This window comes from Catharus ustulatus, chromosome 3, assembly GCF_009819885.2.
Source record: "Catharus ustulatus isolate bCatUst1 chromosome 3, bCatUst1.pri.v2, whole genome shotgun sequence".
Classification (NCBI taxonomy): domain Eukaryota; kingdom Metazoa; phylum Chordata; class Aves; order Passeriformes; family Turdidae; genus Catharus; species Catharus ustulatus.
Genome location: NC_046223.1, coordinates 119667869 through 119685376, shown reverse-complemented (window position 1 = coordinate 119685376; position 17508 = coordinate 119667869). Strand labels below are relative to the sequence as shown.

General features: G+C 56.0%; 2 protein-coding genes across 3 annotated transcripts in view; both read right to left on the bottom strand.

The window, feature by feature from the left end:
- Nucleotides 1–6366, bottom strand: part of DTNB (dystrobrevin beta) — a 107193-nt gene extending 100827 nt beyond the window's left edge. Inside the window, exons 1-2 of the mRNA XM_033054491.1 lie at nucleotides 6306–6366; nucleotides 5630–5708 (exon numbers count right to left, since the gene is read on the bottom strand). The gene's annotated coding sequence lies outside the window, so the exon portion shown is untranslated. The remainder of the gene's footprint in view (nucleotides 1–5629; nucleotides 5709–6305) is intronic.
- Nucleotides 6367–13098: 6732 nt separating this feature from the next.
- ASXL2 (ASXL transcriptional regulator 2) overlaps nucleotides 13099–17508 on the bottom strand; it is a 48091-nt gene continuing 43681 nt past the window's right edge. For both annotated transcript variants that reach the window (XM_033056412.1, XM_033056413.1), the window contains one exon: nucleotides 13099–16088. In XM_033056412.1, the coding sequence (XP_032912303.1) occupies nucleotides 13782–16088 (2307 nt within the window). In that variant the 3' untranslated portion in view covers nucleotides 13099–13781. The remainder of the gene's footprint in view (nucleotides 16089–17508) is intronic.

The following is a 17508-nucleotide window of genomic DNA, read 5'->3' as shown; positions in this document are numbered from 1 at the left end:
ACAAACCTTTCACATTTTAACTACTTCTGACAATTCTTCTAATTTATCTTTAACATTTCAAACTCTGTTCCCATCATTTATAGGATAAGTAACTGAAATAAAAACAACTGTGCACAGAAGTATGAAAAATGCCCTGAACTGTTATTTCTGCATCTCCAGCTATTGCAGGAGCATCTCTGGGAACCACCTCCCACCAAAACCCAAACCTTGGTCCCTCACTGACGTTTTTACATCTCCTGGACTCAGATGATTGTGCAAGGTTTTTACAAACCAAACCTGACTGCAGCCTGGGGGTGTAAGGGAAAACCCTTGGCTCAGAGCAAGGAAATGGACTGGAACTCCCCAGTGATACAACTCTGCAGTGAAATTCCAAACAAGCCAATGGCTCCTTTTTTATTTCTTCCATAAGGAAGTGGATCCAAAGCTGCTCTGGAAGATTCTGCAAAAACCTGCCCAAATAATGCAGGAAGCTTCATTAAAAATGAACAGGCAATCCAATAGTTTAGGGGGAAAATACTATGGAAACACAAAGCTTTGCCTTGTGCATGCCTTGGCAGTTCTGCTGGAACTGGGAGGTTTTTCCAAGGACAAGAATCCATCTGGTGTGTCCATGCAGCACTCAGCAGCACAGCCCCACAGAGCCCTGAGCTGCTGGGGTGGGAATCACTGATGGACAGGGACACTCCTGGCTGGGATAAACCTGGAGATGGAGGTACAGGCAGCTGGGAACAGCACCAGGGGCTCAGGGCTGCCCCAGCCCTGCCCAGCACCTTCAGGGATGCTCTGGGCATCGAGGGCACCACCCTGGGCAGCTCCTGGGCAGCCCCAGGGGCTGGGATGGGGAAATGCTGGGGCAGGGAGCACAGGATGGATCCAGGGCTGGGATGGGGAAATGCTGGGGCAGGGAGCACAGGATGGATCCAGGGCTGGGATGGGGAAATGCTGGGGCAGGGAGCACAGGATGGATCCAGGGCTGGGATGGGGAAATGCTGGGGCAGGGAGCACAGGATGGATCCAGGGCTGGGTCCTGCACTGGGGTCACACCAACCCCATGAACACTGCAGGATGGGAAGGGAACAGAGCCTGGAGAGGGGCTGGAGCCCCAGGAGAGGCTGAGGGAGCTGGGAAAGGGGCTCAGCCTGGACAAAAGGAGCCTCAGGGGGGACCTTGTGGCTCTGCACAACTCCCTGCCAGGAGGGGACAGCCAGGGGGGGTCGGGCTCTGCTGCCAGGGAACAGGGACAGGACAAGGGGAAATGGGCTCAGGCTGGGCCAGGGCAGGCTCAGCTTGGACAGCAGCAGGAATTTCTGCATGGAAAGGGTGCTCAGGCCTTGGCAGGGGCTGCCCAGGCAGGTTTGCAGTGCCCATCCCTGCAGGTGTCCAAGGAAGGGCTGGATGTGGCACTCAGAGCTCTGGGCTGGGGACAAGGAGGGGATCAGGCACAGCTGGGATTTAGAGAACTTTTACAACCAAAATCATTCAGTGACTCCAGGCAAACTCCCTGGTCTAAGCCCCAGGGTGAGCCCAACAACCTCACCTGGTCAGAAACTGATAAAATTGTACTGGATGCCAGTTAAACAAAGACAGAACATGTGAAATGTCACAGGAGGGTTTTGAGCAGTAAGAAGTTGGAAATAGTGTAATTAAGAGCTCACCCCTCCCTCCCTCCCAGGAAGGGAAGACTCCTGCGGAAGGGATTTCTGAGCACTCAGTGCTTCCAGGAGAAGCTGGCAAAGCCTTCCCTGCCCAAGAGACAGGAGAGGGCTCTGCAGCTGAATGGAATATTCATTTCAGGAAGGGCTCTGAGCTGCATTCCTGCCCTTTTCCCCATTAACTGGAGCAGCAGCAGGGAGCACACACCTGGCAGCACTGCCAGCAGCCAAAGCACAGCCCAGAGCTCTCCTGGCACACCTGGGGAGGAGGGAAATTCCAGAGAAACACCTGGAAACGGGAACTGCCTTCCCCATCACAACCGGGATGGGATAAAACAGCTGGCTCGGTTTTAATTCATTCATTTCACCTCCTGCATTAACTAACAATGTGAAATCTTCCTCAGCAGCTGCACAGGTTTAACTGAAATAATTCTGAGTTAGTGATGTGTGAGAGATTGCTGAAAGGGTACAGGAGCAGAGAGGCAGGAATTGCCATCAATCTGCATTTCAAAGGCTCTGCCCGAGCCCCAGGCCATGGGAATGCACACCTCCACAGGTCTGATCGCTGAACTCTGTCAGACACACACACACCTTCTCCAGAGCCTGCCTGCTCCCAAACTGGGGTCACAAGGGATTTCCTTCCAAAGAACAACACAAGCCTGAAGTAAAACTCCAACTGATGACTCTTGCCAGTGCCTTCTGTAAAACTGAGAGGTTTTATCCCTTGGTTTTGTCACTTTCTGTTTTAAAAAATGTATTTTTTAAAAAATTAAGTTAGGGCCTCAGCCCTGTTTGCTTTATGCCAGGACACCCCTTTGCTCCCCACCAAATCACAGAATCTCTGAGGCTCTTGGGGCACCCACGAGCACTGAGTCCAACCTTTGACCTAAATAAAATCAAAAGTTGCACTGACAAACTGCAGAACACCTCACACCTTGCACACAGCACTTAAGTCCCCACTATTTTAAGAGTTTTGTAACCACAACACATCCTTCAGACACCCAACTCTGTTAAAATGCAGTGATGAATTGGCACCTGCTGCCATAATTCCATTTGTTTCCCCAGGAACACCTGGCCCAACACAACGTGCTGGCTGCTGGGGAATTTGAAGGTCTCCTGCTGTTTCCTCCAGATCTAGGCTGCCTAAACTCTGCATTACGTAAGATTTTTAATAAATCTGAATTGCTTAAGCACAGCTGAGAAGTTAAACCCCACAGGACCAGGAAAGGCCCATGAAACTATTTAAACACAGTTCAGTTTATCAATAGAAATCTGTTCAAACACTAAACCAGAAACAACAAAATCATGGTTTTCTCTGCCTGGCACCAAAGGGAAAACAATTAACACAATAAAAATATGATGGATTCAAATCCTTATCACCTGAATCACCTTATCTGAATCCCTCCTTAGGCTCTAAAGCTCCCCCAGAGCAGAGCAGCCCACGCAGGCAGGCTGAGCACGGAGCTCAGGCAGCTTCAGGCACAGCCCAGCCACAACAAACACAGCTCCCAACTTCCACACACGGCTCCTTCCCTCTGCAGGGCTGTGACAGCTTCCAGAGCACACAGCTGGGACCATCCACCCTGGGGTAAAGGGCTGCAGGGCTGTAACACCCACCCAGGGGTGCAAAAATGACAAAATCCAGCTTGGGGCAAAGGGCTGCACGGTTCTGACACCTACCAGGGGTGCAAAAATGATAAAATCCACCTTGGGGTAAAGGGCTGCAGGGCTGTAACACCACCCAGGGGTGCAAAAATGGTAAAATCTACCCTGGGGTAAAGGGCTGCACGGCTCTGACACCCACCAGAGCTGCAAAAATGATAAAATCCACCTTGGGGTAAAGGGCTGCACAGCTCTAACACCACCCAGGGTTGTAAAAATTATAAAATCTACTTTGGGGTAAAAGGGCTGCAGGGCTGTAACACCCACCAGGGCTGCAAAAATTATAAAATCCATCTTGGGGTAAAGGGGTGCACAGCTCTAACACCACCCAGGGCTGCAAAAATTATAAAATCCATCTTGGGGTAAAGGGCTGCAGGGCTGTAACACCCACCCAGAGCTGCACAAATGATAAAATCCACCTTGGGGTAAAGGGCTGCAGGGCTGTAACACCCACCCAGGGCTGCAAAAATGACAAAATCCATCTTGGGGCACAGGGCTGCACACCTCTAACACCCACACAGGGCTGTAAAAATTATAAAATCCATCCTGGGGCAAAGGGCTGCACAGCTCTGACACCCACCCAGAGCTGCAAAAATGATAAAATCCACCTTGGGGTAAAGGGTTGCACGGCTCTAACACCCACCAGGGCTGCAAAAATGACAAAATCCACCTTGGGGTAAAGGGCTGCACAGCTCTAACACCCACCCAGGGGTGCAAAAACTATAAAATCCATCTTGGGGCAAAGGGCTGCAGGGCTGTAACACCACCCAGGGGTGCAAAAATGATAAAATCCATCTTGGGCTCAAGGGCTGCACGGCTCTAACACCCACACAGGGCTGCAAAAATTACAAAATCCACCTTGGGCTCAAGGGCTGCACGGCTCTGACACCCACCCAGGGCTGCAAAAATGATAAAATCCACCTTGGGGTAAAGGGCTGCACGGCTCTAACACCCACCAGGGCTGCCCAAATGACAGGGCCAAAGGGCTGCACAGCTGTAACATCACCCAGGGCTGCACAAATGATAAAATCCATCCTGGGGTAAAGGGCTGCACAATTGTAGCACCCACTAGGGCTGCACAGGGCTGCAAGCCCTCCCTCCCACTCCCCTGTGCTGTGTGAGATGTCACTGAACTGCTGGAAAAGTGAAGCTTTTCTCTTGCACTATGGCTCCTTCCTGAACCCCCTCCAGCAGCCAGCACCCCCTAAAACACACATCCCAAAACTCCCTAAAACACATATCCCAAAACTCCCTAAAACACATATCCCAGCACTCCCTAAAACACACATCCCAAAGCTCCCTAAAACACACATCCCAAAACTCCCTAAAACACACATCCCAAAACTCCCTAAAACACACATCCCAAAACTCCCTAAAACACACATCCCCAAACTCCCAGAACATGCCCTGCTGTTGGGTGCTGGGACAAACACAGCAATTCCCTGCTCCCAAACCCCTCAGCCTGCTCCAAAGGCAGGGAGTTTGGGACAATGCTGGCAGGGCTGCTGCATTCAGCACCACAGGAACTGCAGGGAACAATGAGGGTGTCCCATGGAGCTCCTGGATGTGTCCCCTCACACATGGAACCAGCCCAGGAGCTGCTCCCATGGGAATGACCCAGACCCCAGCAGCACATCTGGGATGTTCCAAACATCCAGGACAAGACAGGAATCCTGTGTGTGATGATGGGAACAAGCAGAAAGCCAAGGAGCATTTAACAGGATAGTATGCTCAAGGAAAAGAGACACCTGTGCAGCACACAGGGAAGGATTTAAAGGTCAAAGGAAACCTGGAATTGAAACTTGGGATCTTTAAAACCATTGGATCAGGCACCTGGGATGGTTTGTTTGTCACCAGGCAGCTGCAGCAGAGCAGAGAATGACCACAGGTTTGAGTGGGAAGGACCTTAAAGCTCACCCAGTGGCACCCCTGGATCCCTGAAGTGCCCAAGCCAGGCTGGCCAGGGCTTGGAGCACCCTGGGATAATGGAATTGGGGTGGAATTAAATGCTGTTTAAAGTCTTTCCCACTCAATTCTGTAATTCTGTGATTCACTTCCCCAGACAAGGGATGTGTTGCACAACAAACATAATTCTGCAGGAATTTCAAACACAGGATTCCATCCTTTTACATGGTTCCATTTTTCACATGTCCAACACATCCCAGAAAACACAGAAGTCACTGCTTCACTGCACAAGTTTGTCACCAATGAAAAATGTCCCTATCAGCTTTGTGAGTGTAACCAACAGCCAGCTGAACATACAAAACACAAGATTCTGAGGTCAACATCACAGTCCATCTCCACAGATCCCTCACCTGAATCACACTGAGAAGTCTCTCAGGGCAACTTCCACTTCCCTGGCTCGCTTCCTTCTTCAGACATTGAAACCACAACCTAAGGGGATGTGAAAAGCACCAAGTGAGCTTTTCCTCCAATAAAACAGCGGTTCTCCACAGAAAAAATTACACTGCCTTATTTCACATCTTAAACACGGTGCTGCTTCTGCCCTGGCTGCTGCTCCCGGTAACTCCAGAGCACATCCCGGTTCTCAGGTTAATTCCAGAGACATGGAGCTGCACATCTCGGTTCTCCCATTAACTCCATAGCAATGGAGCTGCACACCCCGGTTCTCAGGTTAATTCCAGAGCCATGGAGCTGCATACTCCGGTTCTCCCGGTAACTCCATGCCAATGGAGCCGCACATCCCGGTTCTCCCGGTAACTCCATGCCAATGGAGCTGCACATCCCGGTTCTCCCGGTAACTCCATGCCAATGGAGCTGCACATCCCGGTTCTCCCGGTAACTCCATGCCAATGGAGCTGCACACCCCGGTTCTCCCGTTACTCCACAGCAATGGAGCCTGCACTCCGGCTCCCTGCCAGCAGCTGTTCTGCGGCCGGCAGGAACACGGGGGCACAGCCAAACCAGCGGTGTCACCCCCCGCGCGGTGAGCGCGGCCCCCCGGGCGATCCCCGCCGCTCCCGGCCGTACCTGAGCCGCTCCCGGGGCGGCCGGGCCGCCTCAGCCGCCGCCGCGCTCCAACGGTCCCGGCCGCCGCCGCGCTGCGCCCCGGCCAATCAGGGCCCGCCTCCGCCGGGGGCGCGCGGCCCCCAGCCAATCAGCGCCCGGCAGGCCCCGCCCCCTCGCGCCTCTCAGCCAATCGGCGGCCAGCACCGCCTGGCGCGTCCCGCCCCCGGCACAGCGCGCGCGCGCCGCGCGGCGCTCACCCCGGGACGCGGCGGGACCGCGCAGGCGCAGCGCGAGCCGCCAGGGGGCGGGCCCGCCCTGAGGGGCTGGGGCCGCCTGAGGGGAGCGGGGCGGGCGGAGGGGACAGCGCTGGGGTTCCGGCAGCTATGGCTGTGTCCTCACGGCCAAACCTCAGCAAAGTGTCAGCTATGGCTGTGTCCTCACGGCCAAACCTCAGCAAAGTGTCAGCTATGGCTGTGTCCTCACGGCCCTCCCTCAGCAAAGTGTCAGCCATGGCTGTGTCCTCACGGCCAAACCTCAGCAAAGTGTCAGCCATGGCTGTGTCCTCACGGCCCTCTCTCAGCAAAGTGTCAGCCATGGCTGTGTCCTCACAGCCATCCCTCACCAAAGTGTCAGCTATGGCTGTGTCCTCACGGCCCTCCCTCAGCAAAGTGTCAGCCATGGCTGTGTCCTCACAGCCATCTCTCAGGAAACTGTTATTCATGGCTGTCCCCTCACAACCATCCTTCAGCAAAGTGTCACCCATGGCTGTTCCCTCAGAGCTGTCCCCTCAGAGTTGTCCCCTCAGCACCATCCCCTCAGCACCGTGTCAGCCACAACCATTCCATCACAGCTGTCAAGAGCAGCCGTCCTTCAGGACAGTCCCCTCACAGCTGTGAGTGACTGCTGTCCCCTCAGCACCCAGCCCCAGCCATTGCTCAGCTCCATCCCCTCAGCTCCATGCACGGAGCCCCTCTGCTCAGAGCCAGGCTGGGAGAGCTGGGGGTGCTCACCTGGACAGGAGAAGGATCCAGGGAGAGCTCAGAGCCCCTGGCAGGGCCTGGAGGGGCTCCAGGAGAGCTGCAGAAGGACCTGGAACAAGGGATGGAGGGACAGCACACAGGGAATGGCTCCCAGTGCCACAGGGCAGGGCTGGCTGGGATCTTGGGCAGGAATTGTTCCCTGGCAGGGTGGGCAGGGCTGGCACAGGGTGCCCAGAGCAGCTGGGGCTGCCCCTGGATCCCTGGCAGTGCCCAAGGCCAGGCTGGACACTGGGAATTGGGACATGTCCTGCAGGGCACAGTCCGGTTTGGGTGGGAAGGGAGCCCAGAGCCCACCCAGTGCCACCCCAGCCATGGCAGGGACACCGCCCTGTGCCAGGCTGCTCGCAGCTCCTGCCGTGTCCCACAGCTCCCCTGGCACAGCCACAGCTCCATCCATGCCATCCCTGCGCACAGCAGCATCCAGGGCACTGGGGGTGGCCCTGCTCGCCTTGCTGGCAGCACCAGCAGCGTTTCTGAGGAGGACCCGGCAGGACGGGCTCTGTTCCAGGCTCCTGTGTCCCTGTGGAAATGTCACAGCTCCTCCTGCACAGCGCTGTCTGTGCCTGCAGGAGGGGAGGGAAATTCCTCCGATGAGGAGAGCAGGGAGCACTCAGGGTGTGCAGAACACAGGGAATGGTTTGTCAGGAATTGGGAATGAGAGGGAAAGCGCTGCTGAGCCTTTAGCCATGCTCATTCCGGCTGGCTGTGCCAATGCCCACGGGTGGCACCAGGCACGGAGGGGATTGCTGCAGGCTGCATTGCCACCCCAAACGCAGCAGCGTGCTGCAGGGAGAGCTGCTGGAACCTGGAAAAACACCAGGTGGTGCCATGGCTTTAGTTATTTCTTCATGCTCTGACTGGGAGCTCAGCCTTCCCTCTCCTCTGGGGCTGTGCCCATCCTCCTCCTTCCCAAGGGTCCCAGGGAAACACAGACAGGCCAGAAAAAAAGGGTTTTACTTACTGCACAACGAGATGGAGACATTAATTAGTCACACGGATTAAAAAGGAGAATAAATTAAAGTCTTGTGATGCCATCAAGATGCCACCTGAGGGCTGGGGTACATTATTCCCACTGGCGGGTCTCCAACCCCTTCCATACTGAACATACAGAATTGTTGATACTTGTATTCAGGGAAAAGAAACCCCAGGCTCCTGCACATTCCCCAGTGGTGCTGATTTTAGCAAGTTGTTGGGTGCATTCAGATTTTCCTGTCAGAAATCAGGTGAGTTGCTTACACACCTGTTTCCCTGAATCCCTCCATTTTGAAGGAAATCAAGTTCCTGTCACTTAATACAGGTTTCTTCCTGATTCTTTCTTTCCTCCAGATCTACAGCTCCAAGCTCCTGAAGTGTTTTGGGATATCAAGAAGCGAATGAACTGCAGGATTTATTAAGGCTAAGTAATAAACCAACGTTTTTCCCTTAAAATGTGCCAAAAGAAAATGTAACAGATATCCACAGCCAAGGCCACAGCCCAAATGTTTTTGGTGAGCAGAGGGTGGAGCCTGATGCGTGTGCCCAGCGCTGAGGAGCTGCAGGATCGAGGATTCATCTCCAAAGAGGGCTCTGAGGGAGGAACAGGAGCAGAACCCCTGGTAGGACATGAGCCACAGGGAGGGTTATTGCAGTGGTTGGGAATGGGAGCAGCCCCTGGCTCCCCCTCTGACACACTAAGGAAGGGCTGGGAGATGCAGCAGCACCAGAGGAACAAGGAACATTTGTTTGGAAATGCAGCAGCTCCCACACCTTGCCACTTCATATTTTATCTCAGCCATGTACCTTAAATAGGAAACAGCTCCCAAGGCTGCTGTTCCTTCTCAGCTCTGCAGGAGCTGATTCTGTTATTGATTCTGTGATTGATTCTGTGATGATTCTGTGATGGATTCTGTGATGGATTCTGTGATGATCCTGTGATTGATCCTGTGATCGATTCTGTGATCGATTCTGTGATCGATTCTGTGATGATTCTGTGACTGATCCTGTGACTGATTCTGTGATGATTCTGTGATGATTCTGTGATGATTCTGTGATGGATTCTGTGACTGATTCTGTGACTGAATCTGTGATGATTCTGTGATGATTCTGTGATTGATTCTGTGATTGATTCTGTGATTGATTCTGTGATGACTCTGTGATCGATTCTGTGATCGATTCTGTGACTGATTCTGTGATTGATTCTGTGATTGATTCTGTGATGGATTCTGTGATGATTCTGTGATGATTCTGTGATTGAGTCTGTGATTGATTCTGTGATGAACCTGTGATGATTCTGTGATTGATTCTGTGATTGATCCTGTGATTGATCCTGTGAATGATCAATGATTCTGTGATGATTCTGTGGTGGTTCCCCTCTCCTGACAGGAATTCACTGCAGTGCTAGGAGCTGCAGAGCTGGATCGATCTCTGCAGGGAGGTTTGCACCTCCAGCCGTGCAGAACAAAGAAATGCCCGGCTCTGGAGCTGCCCTGGAAGGAAGCACGGGGGGTTTGGTGTCTGAATCCCCGGGACAGCTCCTGCAGGGTGGATTCCATCAGCTGGGAGCTCTTCTCCACCCCAGTGATGGAGAGCCCACCCATTCACTGGAGCAGGAAATACAAGGAAAATACAATTTCTGGCTCTCAGACTGCTCCAGCCCTCCCCAAACCTCTGCTCTGGGCTCGTGCTGCCCTGCAGAGCTCCCACCCGCTCTCCCCCACGATCCTTTCCTTTGTTTTTGTGTTTTTGAACATTATTGCATCTCAGATCCAACCAGCTCAAATACTTTTTAATACATTGAAAATGTAAAATAAAGCATATACGAAGTACATACAGTATATATATATACACATATTTCAAATACTTAAAATTCTTATGTAAAATATGATTTTTTTTCTATATTATTTGTGTAAAAATACATTTTCAAATGGTGTCACCTCGATTTTGCTGTACAGACCCTCAAGCCCAATCGAAGTCCCTTTTAAAAAGGCAAAAAGACAAAGGTTTAGGATTTTTGGAACTGTGTTTACAGGCCTGTTGTCCACACAGGAAAAGCCTCTGGGAAACAGTATTGGATTGCTTCTAGGTGAGAATTCCCGTTTTTATTGCATTAATGGCAGGAACTGAAGCTCTTCAGTTGTGCTGCAGTAACCCCCGGTACCCTGTCCCCCCTCAGACCCCTCCTTTGTCCTCTCTCTGCACATACTAAAATATATATTACTCCAAATATATTACTGTAAGCTCTCCCCCTCGCTCTGCACGTACAGCAAAGGTCGGCATTAAAAACAACCCAGCCCTGCAGTTAATTACCTGTGCTAATTAACCCAAGCCACCCTCCCACATTCCCGCTGTGGGAAAGCCCAGCCCGGCCCTGCCCTCGGAGCATCCCTGGGGAGAGGAGCTCCCAATGCACCCTCCCGGGATGGGCTTTGCTGCCTCCTCCCGAGCATCCCTCCGTCACAACCTGACCAGGAGCTGCTGCTCCAGCAGCTCTTTTGTGCAACAACAACAAAAAAAAAATATTCCAACTCCCCAACCAGTGCAACTGCTTGGAACCTCCTCTTTTCCTGTAAATTCCCGGAGGGGAAGTAAAACTCCACACGGAATTCCTTCCCTTGCTGCCCACGGGCTCGAAAGCTGAACCTCCTGTGCCACAGCCTGTCCGAGGGGGCTGGGGATGGGAATTGGGCTCTAATTCCAGTTCTGGGTGCTGACAAGGGAACCTCAAACCTCCTCCCTCATCAGGCTCCTTTCCCTGCCACAAACACTCCAACATCATCAGGCTTTGGAAATCCTGGATTTTGATGCTGCCGTTCCCTGCAGTGCTGTTCATTCATTCCCGGGGGACCAAAGTGATGGTTTAAAAGCCACGAGATCCCTTTATCCCAGATGCCGCGTGCAGGTGGATTTGCTGCCCGTGGGAAGGAGCCTCAGCAGCGGGACAGGCTGGTCCCACCCCAGGATTCTCTCTCCCAAAGCCATCACCCCACTCCCAGCTGCAGCACACGCCAAACTTGCAGGGCTTTATTTATCCCTGCTCCAGGGATTGCCACACTGAGCCAGAGTCATTTCCTCACTCAGCGCCCTCTGCTCACCCTTGGAGATGCTCAAACCCCAGTCGGGCACTGAGGGAATCGATTTCCTTAAAAAGAAACACAAGAAAGGTAGCCCAAGCCAAGTGTTGATCCATGAAATGGAACTAAGGCACTGACAGGTGTAAATCCCGAGCCACCAGCACCATCCTCCCCCGGCCAGCGCCACCCGGGGCCACCTCCGTGCCCAGGGAGCCCCTCCTGGGACGGGCACAGCAGGGACAAACCCAGCAGGAGGCACCGCTGCAGCCACAGCCGGGCACAGCAGGGACAAACCCAGCAGGAGGCACCGCTGCAGCCACAGCCGGGCACTGCTGCTCCGGGAATGGGCAGCTCTGAGCCAGGGTCACAGCTCCCTCCTCATCCTCTGCCTCCCCCCCGAGAGAGCCAAGGAGAGCCAGAGCTGCCCGAGCGTGCAGCAAACCTCTCCTGGGAGAAGGACTGTGCCACACTGCCTCCCAGCTTTACAGAAATGCAGGATTTCCCCTTCCCCAACAGGAGCTGGACGTGGGAAGTGGCAGGAACAGGCACAGCCCGGGGGTTCTTGGGCTGCCACAGCCCCACCACGGGTGTGAGATGCTCGTGGGGACAATTTTGTGCAATTTTCCAGATTTAAAAAATGGAGTTAATTTCTAATCCCTAAATGCTCCTCAGCACAGGATGCTGGAGCAGTGGTGTGGAGTCAGGACAGCGGGGGTCACTGCTCTGCAGTGAATTTCAGACGGCAGAACCCGGAGCAGGTGATGCTGCAGCTCCAGAGGATCCCACGCTCCCCGGGCAGGGACGGAATCGCTGCTGCTACCACAGGACCGAGTCTGCAACTCCCTCTTCCTTGTCATCACCGACTAAATCAGAGTCATGGAATATCCTGTGCTGGAAAGGATGCACAGGGATCCTCCAGTCCAACTCCTGACCCAGCAATCCCCCCTGTGCCTCAGAGCGCTGTCCAGAGGCTCCTGGAGCCGCGTTCCTTGGAACATCAGCCAGGAATTCTTTCTGCTGCTCACCACCAGTCTGGGCTCTGGGGAGAAGGGGAGGGGAGCAGTAGTACAAAGGAGAGGGGCAGGGAAGGCTGAGGACCCCGTGGGAATATTGCTTCAGCTTAAAAAGGCCTTTGGATTCAAAGTGAATTCAGTGCTTTTCCATCAAAAACGTCCATAGCTCTGTTCCCTGACCAGGATGCAGCAAGGCCCCCACCCACCCAGGAGGGGAACAGCCCTCCAGGGACTCGTGCTCCATCAGCTCCTCAGCTCCCAGAGCACGGGAGCACTGTGCTTTGATCTCCTCCAGTGCAGGAGAAGGAATCACAACCGGCAGGGAGCACAGGTGCCACCAGCCGTGTCCCCATCGGGGCAGCCCTCCCTCAGCTGGGCCAGGCTGAGCTGAGCTCAGCCCCATTTGGTATTTCAAACACAGAGAGCCACCCAGCAAGGCCCAGGCAGACACTCCTTTGCCTTTCCCTACACCCAGGAAATATAAAACCTTGGACAGAACCTGGAGATGTCTGACCACGTTTGGATGAGCACAGAACACTTCCCAGAGCACGGCAGGAGCCAGGTGACGCTTGGTGCCCTTCACTGCCCCTGTGTCCCAAGAGCAGCTGGCTCAGGGCTGTGGGACGGCAGCTCCAGCTGTGGGGAATGCCAGGGGAGCAGATCCCTGTGGGATGGCAGCTCCAGCTGTGGGGAATGCCAGGGGAGCAGATCCCTGTGGGATGGCAGCTCCAGCTGTGGGGAATGCCAGGGGAGCAGATCCCTGTGGGATGGCAGCTCCAGCTGTGGGGAATGCCAGGGGAGCAGATTCCTGCCTGGCCAAGCAGAGCTGTGTGAGCCCTGCTCCTGTGGGTCACTGCCAACACCTCCCTCCAGCTGGGACACCAGGACAGGGGATCTGCACCCCAGGAATTCCAGCCAGCCCAGGAGCCCTCTGGACAGGCAGTGCAGGGGAAGGCTGGCATGGCCTGGAGCTGCTCCCAGCTCCCAGAGACTGAAACTGGGAGCTCCTGGCTCGCTGCTCCACCAGCACACACGGCTGGAGCTGGATGATCCCGTTCCCTTTCCTGGGGACAGCAGAGCTCAGCAAACGTGCTCAGAGCAGGCTGGGCTCGCTGGAACTGCAGGACAAGTCAAACGCTATCTCCTAAAAGATTGAAAAAATATCTTTAAACAAAATAATGTGGCATATTTACATAATTCCTTAAGTGCAAACTCTTGTCACAATTCACGTCGTCGAGCGCGATTTCGACTCCCTGTACAAGAAGGTGCTCTTTCGTTAATGAAAGAAGGACTGCAACTCCGGATTCCTGATTCGTAACGCGTCTCTTGTGCAAGGCAGTGAAATTCCTGGTTCTTCCCAAGGAACCTGCCAGAGCAGCCCCCGGGGGAGCCCCGTTACCGCACCACGAGGCAGGAGACGCAGAGCTTGGAGGGCCCGATGCAGTCGTCGTGGCAGAAGGCACCGCAGCCCTTGCACATGATCATGGCTTTCAACCTGCAGTAACACTTGGCCGGGGCGTCCTCCACGGCGCCGTCCTCGCCGAACGCCGGCACCGCCAGGCCCTGCCCGTGGCCGCCGGCGCTCACGGCCTGCCCGGCGGGGATGGTGGTGACGGTCACCGAGAAGGACATGACGTTGCCCATGGAGCTGCTCCCCAGCTGGCCGCACTCGCTCACCAGCGAGCCCTGGCCCACGTCGGCCGAGGTGGAGACGTTGATGGTGCCGCTGTAGCTGGGCCCCAGCAGCTTCGGGGGGTGCAGCGGCGGGGGCTGTGCCGAGTCCAGGGCCGGGCTGGCGGGCCCCAGCAGCTCCGTGCCACCCTTGCCCCTCATGGCGTGGGCCATCTGCTCCTGCGCCGCCTGCAGCAGGTCCCGGGCCAGCGCCGAGCCGTCCAGCGCCGGCTCCTTGGGGGCTGCCTCGGCCTTGCCAGCCCTGGTGGTGCCCAGGGAGCCGGGCTCTGCAGGGCCCGAGCCGTGGGAGCTCTGCTCCTTGTCCCCCTGCCCTGCCCGTGGCTCCTCCGTGCTGCTGCCGTGCTCGGGGCCATCCTTGGAGCTCTCCTCATCCGTGTCCTCGCTGCCCTTGTCCTGGCCCTGCCCCAGCTCTGCCCTGGCTCCCTCGGCGGGGCTGCTCAGCCCCAGGCGCGGCTCGGGCTGCCCGGAGGAGCCTCTCCTCACACTCTCCGAGCCGCGGCCGTAGGTGGAGATGTTGAGCAGGTAGTGCCCGGACATGGCAGGCTTGGATGTCCTCCTGCCCGTGAAGCCCAGCATGAATCTCTGGCTGGTGGAGCCGCTCTCCACCGGCAAACCTGAGTGCGGGAGGTTCAGCTGCGAGGGCTGAAGGGCGGGCAGCACGCTCTGCCTCTGCACCCTCTTGATGAGAGTCTGCAGGATCTGCTCCTGGGTGGATTTGCTCAGCGCCTCGTGGCACTGCTGCTGCTGCTCAGCACCGGGCTCCTTCCCCGAGGGCAGCAAGGTCCTTGGAATGTGAGGCACGGGCCTGCTCTGGCACAGGCTCTTCCTGGGCTGCTGGGGGGGCACGGTGGCTGCTCTGTCCCCCGCCTCGGCGCCGTTCCCCGCCGCGCCCTTCTCCTCCTGAGCAGTTCTGCATTCGGCTTTGGTGAGCGCCTTGGGCAGGATCTGCTCCAGGGGGACGCTCTTGCCTTGGAGCAGCTGGGTGACCAAAGGGTTGTTGGCAGGAATGCTGGAGCTCGCTCTGGGCACGGCCCCGCCGGGGGGAGGTTTAAGGCTGGGCGCTGCTGAGGAGCTGCTGGAGGCTGGCACGGGCACACCCGCAGCGCCAGCCTGGGCTCCAGGGCCCGAGGGGGGCACGGAGGAGCCCACAGGGGAAGGACATTTGCTCTTGGGAAGGTCACAGCTGGTCCCTGCTGAGGCTGTGGGTGTTCCTGGGGTCACCGTGCCACAGCCAGGCCCGTTCCTGGCTACAGGAGCCCCCGGGGCTGTCCCTGCCCTGTCCCCACTGCTGGCACCTGGGGACCCTGGGGTGGCCATGGCCTGTGGGGGGCTTGGTGTGGCCCCTGTGCCATTCCCTGGAGTGACTCCAGTGCCATTCCCTGGAGTGGCCCCTGTGCCATTCCCTGGGACAGCTCCAGTGCCATTCCCTGGAGTGACTCCAGTGCCATTCCCTGGCACAGCCCCAGTGCCATTCCCTGGAGTGGCTCCAGTGCCATTCCCTGGCACAGCCCCCGTGCCATTCCCTAGTGCTGGGGCAGCCCCAGTGCCATTCCCTGGCACAGCCCCCGTGCCATTCCCTAGTGCTGGGGCAGCCCCAGAGACCCCTGGCTGTAGCTGTGCTCCAGCAGGATGCCGAGCAGCTCCCGGCTCCCCTTGGGAACGGGGCCCTGGGCCGTGGGGAAGGAACCTTCTCGAACCTCCCCCGCTTCCAGTTGCTGCCAGTTCCAGTGTGCTGGCCCCAGCTGGGGTGTGGGGGGCCCCTGCAGGGTCTCCCCCCCTGCCCGGGGGTCTCCCCCCGCCCGGGCCGGGCCCTGGCACCGCTCCCCCGGCCGAGGCGGCGGCGGCGGCGGCCGCTGCCCTCTGAGCCTTGGCCTGCTGCGCTCTGGCCTTGATGTCTGCCAAGGTCCTGGCCCCTGTCCTGCCAGGACTGCTGAGGGACACGGGGAAGCGTGCCCTGGGAGAGACCTGGCCCGCAGGAAATGGCATCGGCGAGATTCTGGACACGGGAATCTGCAACAGAGCGGAGAGAGGAGCGGCTGAGACTCGGGAACGCTCGGTGGAAGGGGCTGTGCTTTAGTGTGACAGAGCTGCCTGTGCTTGTGGAGAAACCCCTGTGGAGACCCCTCCTGTCCCTGCCTTGGGACAAGAGATCTGTCCCCCCCTCAGACACCTCCCAGCAGCTCTGGGGTGGAACAAACCCCGTGGCTCTGAGCACAGCTCGTCCCTCGTGGTGAGAACCATGGTGAGAACCACGGGACACTGTCACCCCTCCCTGCAGGGCTCATCCAGCCCCCAGCCCTCTGTTCCACATTACTCAGGTGTGATTTCTGTCCTTTGAAAGGTGTCACCATCCTGCTCTTCCCCCTGCTCACCCATCATTTGTCTCCTCAGTGCCTTTGTACAAAGCCATAATAAATCCCCTGAGCTGCAGGAAAAATGCCAATAATTTTCTCTTTCCTTCTAAACCATTTCCCCAATGTTCCAGCTGACTTTCCCCATGTTGGCTCCTCCCAACAATGTGCTGAGCCCTGAACTGAGCTTGGTGCTGCCCTGCTCCCCCTGCAGAGATCTCAGGGAGTTTATCTGAGCTTACATTTAATTTCTGTATCCATAAAATCCTCACTGGATCCCACTGAGCTCTGATCAACCATTTCATTTTTGGGGAGTGACACATCTTGGGGACATGTCTGTCCCCATTTTCCCAAGGGAAACTATTCACAATCACCTTCAACTCACCCTGCTGTTATATTAAATCCCACCTTCACTGCCCTGGCAGGCCAAGCCTCCTTCCTGCAGGGTATTCCACACCTCCTTTATGGACACTTTACCATTCTGTCACTGACAGTTTCACTGATGCTTTCCTGCCTTCGAGCTGCTCTTATTAACATGTGGGAATGATGAGCTGCTTTTCAAGTTTTGAGTTTGCAGCTTTTTAGTACAAAAGGCTATGAACAGGGGAGTGGGATTCCTGAGGAATGCAGGAATTAAGCTGCTGCCTAAGGGCCCAGAGCAGCAGATTCAGCAGCAGCTGCCTGGTCCTGACCTGGCTCTCAAAGCCTGGGATGTTTCTGTGCTGCTGAATCCCAGCAGGGCCCAATTCCCTCTTTCCTTTCCCAGCTGGGCTCTTGCACACGCTCAGCAGCCAAAGGGCTGAGTGCTGAGGTGCTCCCCAAAATGCTCCTGCCCTGGCACTGCAGCACTATAAACCAGGCTGCAGTGCTGCCAGGGGTGAGGGCTGGAACCCCAGTGTCTGGGGTGGCTGCAGGGGAGCCTGGAGCCCTCACCCCTGTGGTCCTGGAGCATTCACCTCTGTGATCCTGGAGCATTCACCCTTCTGGCCCTGGAGGATTTACCCTTCTGTCCCCATAGCCCTCACCCCTCAGGCCCTGGCTGTCCCCCTGGCAGCTCCTGCTCTCCTCTCTGTCCCCAT